Below are 5250 nucleotides of genomic sequence, written 5' to 3' on the forward strand. Positions count from 1 at the left end.
TTCCTCTTATCAATACAAAAATGGCAAATAAATATTATGGTAGAAAAATGATTATAATAATGAATTAATATAAAATAATAAGTGTAATCTTTTATTTACCGGCTTGTTCCCCATTTTAATAATTAATAAAATATCTAAAAATGCTGTTTTGTGTGTGAATTATGGATGGAAGCATGCGTATGTTCCCTGTGCTCCAGATGAGTCTCACTGTTCTTCACTCCAGGTGGTTCTTCTTTAACACTTGAGTCCGTCTTTCACAGACACCCCCCGGCCACAGTGTGAGTAAGCCATCATCTGGTCCTTCATCAGTGGTCAGTGTCTTGGCTCATCTTTAAGTGCTGCTGTTCTATTGGCTCAGATTTTTTAAGTGCTGCTGTTCTATTGGCTCAGATTTTTTAAGTGCTGCTGTTCTATTGGCTCAGCTTTTGTCATTTTGGCCTAGATCTTTAACACTTCTATCCTATTGGCTTGGCTTTATAATGCTGTTATCTTATTGGCTTAGCTTGTTTAATTCGCCTGTCCTATTGCTCAGTTTATAATTGCTGCAATCCTATTGGCTCAGCTATTTTATTTCTGTTATCCAATTGGCTCCGAGTTTTAATGCTGTTATGCTATTGGATTAGCTAATAGGCCAAAATAGCCAATTTAATGCTGTTATCTCATTGGCTCAGCTATTTAATGCTGTTATCTCATTGGCTCAGCTAATTTAATGCTGTTATCCTATTGGCTCAGCTAATTTAATGATGTTATCCTATTGGCTCAGCTTTTTTAATGCTGTTATCTCATTGGCTCAGCTTTTTTAATGCAGTTATCTCATTGGCTCAGCTATTTTAATGATGTTATCTCGTTAGCTCAGCTATTTTAATGCTGTTATCTCATTGGCTCAGCTTTTTTAATGCTGTTATCTCATTAGCTCAGCTTTTTAAATGCTGTTATCTCATTGGCTCAGCTTTTTTAATGCTGTTATCCTATTGGCTCAGCTTTTTTAATGCAGTTATCTCATTGGCTCAGCTTTTTTAATGCAGTTATCTCATTGGCTCAGCTATTTTAATGATGTTATCTCATTAGCTCAGCTTTTTTAATGCAGTTATCTCATTGGCTCAGCTTTTTTAATGCTGTTATCCTATTGGCTCAGCTTTTTTAATGCAGTTATCTCATTGGCTCAGCTATTTTAATGCTGTTATCTCATTGGCTCAGCTTTTTTAATGCTGTTATCTCATTAGCTCAGCTTTTTTAATGCAGTTATCTCATTGGCTCAGCTTTTTTAATGCTGTTATCTCATTGGCTCAGTTTTTTAAATGCTGTTATCTCATTGGCTCAGCTTTTTTAATGCAGTTATCTCATTGGCTCAGCTTTTTTAATGCTGTTATCTCATTGGCTCAGCTTTTTTAATGCTGTTATCTCATTAGCTCAGCTTTTTTAATGCAGTTATCTCATTGGCTCAGCTTTTTTAATGCTGTTATCTCATTGGCTCAGCTTTTTTAATGCAGTTATCTCATTAGCTCAGCTATTTTAATGCTGTTATCTCATTGGCTCAGCTTTTTTAATGCAGTTATCTCATTGGCTCAGCTTTTTTAATGCTGTTATCTCATTGGCTCAGCTTTTTTAATGCTGTTATCTCATTGGCTCAGCTTTTTTAATGCTGTTATCTCATTGGCTCAGCTTTTTTAATGCAGTTATCTCATTGGCTCAGCTTTTTTAATACTGTTATCTCATTGGCTCAGCTATTTTAACACTGTTATCCTATTGGCTCAGTGCTTAGATGACGTTATAGTCTTTTTCCTCTTTCGCTGCAGATTTTCACAATCTCTAACCAGCGTGCACTCCACCTGTGACCACGTAGAGCCGCTGTAGTTTGTTTGTTGTTTGTTGTTTATTGTTTACAGCAGTACACAGGTTTTGTGTTTCCTCTTCATCTGCAGGTCCAGGTCCAGCAGCAGTGCCAGGAAGTTCCTGTTTGGGTAGATGGCCCGTTTCCTGACGAGGCGCTGGATGGCGGAGCGAAGCGGCATTTGGTGATACAGCATCAGATAAGCCAGCACCAGCGTGGACGAGCGACTCATACCCATAATGCAATGCACCAGCACCTTTCCTAAAGTACACAGCAGTGTTATTAATATTAACATATAACCTGCGCTGTTTACTGGCATGAATTAACACCATCTAGGACTTACGGATTGTTTATCACCTAAAACAGCATGTTCACTGAGTAAGTTTATGTTTTAAGAAGCTCTAATAATGAGACAAGGGGTAGGGGTTAGGGGATATGGGTTAGGGGAGGTAGGGGTTAGGGGATATGGGTTAGGGGAGGTAGGGGTTAGGGGATATGGGTTAGGGGATATGGGTTAGGGGAGGTAGGGGTTAGGGGATATGGGTTAGGGGAGGTAGGGGTTAGGGGATATGGGTTAGGGGATATGGGTTAGGGGAGGTAGGGGTTAGGGGATATGGGTTAGGGGAGGTAGGGGTTAGGGGATATGGGGTTAGGGGATATGGGTTAGGGGAGGTAGGGGTTAGGGGATATGGGGTTAGGGGATATGGGTTAGGGGATATGGGTTAGGGGAGGTAGGGGTTAGGGGATATGGGGTTAGGGGATATGGGTTAGGGGATATGGGTTAGGGGAGGTAGGGGTTAGGGGATATGGGGTTAGGGGAGGTAGGGGTTAGGGGATATGGGGTTAGGGGATATGGGTTAGGGGAGGTAGGGGTTAGGGGATATGGGTTAGGGGAGGTAGGGGTTAGGGGATATGGGGTTAGGGGATATGGGTTAGGGGAGGTAGGGGTTAGGGGATATGGGGTTAGGGGATATGGGTTAGGGGAGGTAGGGGTTAGGGGATATGGGGTTAGGGGATATGGGTTAGGGGAGGTAGGGGTTAGGGGATATGGGGTTAGGGGATATGGGTTAGGGGAGGTAGGGGTTAGGGGATATGGGGTTAGGGGATATGGGTTAGGGGAGGTAGGGGTTAGGGGATATGGGTTAGGGGATATGGGTTAGGGGAGGTAGGGGTTAGGGGATATGGGTTAGGGGAGGTAGGGGTTAGGGGATATGGGTTAGGGGAGGTAGGGGTTAGGGGATATGGGTCAGGTGTAAGGGGTTAGGGGAGGTAGGGGTTAGGGGATATGGGTCAGGGGATATGGGTCAGGGGTAGGGGTTAGGGGATATGGGTCAGGGGTAGGGGGTTAGGGCATATGGGTCAGGGGTAGGGGTAAGGGGATGTGGGTCAGGGGTAGGGGTAAGGGGATGTGGGTCAGGGGTAAGGGGTTAGGGAATATGGGTAAAGGGTAGGGGTTAGGGGATATGGGTCAGGGGTAAGGGGTTAGGGGATATGGGTCAGGGGTAAGGGTTTAGGGAATATGGGTCAGGGGTAGGGGTAAGATGTGTGTCAGGGCTAGGAGTTATGGAATATGGGTCAGGGGTAGGGGTAAGGGGTTGTGGGTCAGGGGTAAGGGGTTAGGGGATATGGGTCAGGGGTAGGGGTTAGGGGATATGGGTCAGGGGTAAGGGGTTAGGGGATATGGGTCAGGGGTTAGGGCATATGGGTTAGGGGTAGGGGTTAGATATGGATTGTGGTTAGTTGTTTGTACATGTTGGTTGCAGGGGTTATGGGATATGGGTCTGGGGTTAGGAGATCTAGATTTGAGGTTCTGTGATAGAGAATGCAGGTTGTGTATTAGGAGGATTAGGGGACTGGTTTAAAATATTATTATGGGATAGGTCTAGGATATAGGATAGGGGGTTAGGGGATAAGGGTTAAGACTGTGTGTACTGTATGGATAACTGATTCTGTGTGTTGCAGCTGCCAGTCCCTCACCATCAGGTGCTTTCAGGCCTCTGTGGATGAAATCTGCTGCTGATCTGAAGTAGATGTCCAGGTCAAAGTGAGAGGAGTCGTCTGCTGGAATTCCACAGTAAACGAAGCCGGTGCCATAGAAGTTCTGGTCCCCGATGCTGCCGCGTTTGGAGTGTGCAGCGTTGAGGATGTGGGTGATCCCTATCTGCTGCAGAGCCGTTCTGTTCTGGGCTATTCTCCTGCAGATGGACAGAGGAGGTCAATCAGAGGCCTGAGGGCCAGTCTGACAGCAGCAGGCGAGTGGGAAGGGGTTTAAACAGATCTCAGAACAGTCAGAGATCGGACACTGTTCCACCATCCACTAAATCATCTACAAGAGGAACAGCTGACCAACATGACCAGATCAGACCATCCTAGCAAGTTCAGCCCAACAACAGAACAGAACCTCAAGATGAGTAAAGAAGAAGTCTCCAACGAGGTCAGGTGAGATGATCTCTGACTGCTGTTGTCTCGTTTTTATACGAATGGGAAAATCTGCTATGTCCGGGTACAGCATGTGCTGTGTGTGTACACTCACCTAATACACCACCCTCAGAACGATCACACGACCTAATACACTTATAAGTCTGAATCTGAACAAAACAGATTAATGATGACCTATAACTCTATATAACATTAGAATCAACCCCAATAAACATAATGTCAGTGGTCAGTGAGAGTGTCTACCTGTAATTAACTCTATATAACATTAGAATAAACCCAGATAAACATAAAGTCAGTGGTCAGTGAGAGTGTCTACCTGTAATTAACTCTATATAACATTAGAATAAACCCAAATAAACATAAAGTCAGTGGTCAGTGAGAGTGTTTACCTGTAATTAACTCTATATAACATTAGAATAAACCCAAATAAACATAAAGTCAGTGGTCAGTGAGAGTGTTTACCTGTAATTAACTCTATATAACATTAGAATCAACCCCAATAAACATAAAGTCAGTGGTCAGTGAGAGCGTCTACCTGTAATTAACTCTATATAACATTAGAATAAACCCCAATAAACATAAAGTCAGTGGTCAGTGAGAGTGTCTACCTGTAATTAACTCTATATAACATTAGAATAAACTCAAATAAACATAAAGTCAGTGGTCAGTGAGAGTGTTTACCTGTAATTAACTCTATATAACATTAGAATCAACCCCAATAAACATAAAGTCAGTGGTCAGTGAGAGCGTCTACCTGTAATTAACTCTATATACCATTAGAATAAACCCAAATAAACATAAAGTCAGTGGTCAGTGAGAGTGTTTACCTGTAATTAACTCTATATAACATTAGAATCAACCCCAATAAACATAAAGTCAGTGGTCAGTGAGAGTGTCTACCTGTAATTAACTCTATATAACATTAGAATAAACCCAAATAAACATAAAGTCAGTGGTCAGTGAGAGTGTCTACCTGTAAT

General features: G+C 43.0%; 1 protein-coding gene across 1 annotated transcript in view; it reads right to left on the reverse strand.

Annotated features, from left to right (window-relative positions):
* Positions 1-1880: 1880 nt before the first annotated feature.
* LOC140544195 (dual specificity protein phosphatase 13A-like) overlaps positions 1881-5250 on the reverse strand; it is a 5385-nt gene continuing 2015 nt past the window's right edge. Inside the window, exons 2-3 of the mRNA XM_072667618.1 lie at positions 3809-4026; positions 1881-2092 (exon numbers count right to left, since the gene is read on the reverse strand). Coding sequence (XP_072523719.1) covers positions 1881-2092; positions 3809-4026 — 430 coding nt within the window. The remainder of the gene's footprint in view (positions 2093-3808; positions 4027-5250) is intronic.

The sequence above is a fragment of the Salminus brasiliensis genome, chromosome 22, assembly GCF_030463535.1.
Source record: "Salminus brasiliensis chromosome 22, fSalBra1.hap2, whole genome shotgun sequence".
Classification (NCBI taxonomy): domain Eukaryota; kingdom Metazoa; phylum Chordata; class Actinopteri; order Characiformes; family Bryconidae; genus Salminus; species Salminus brasiliensis.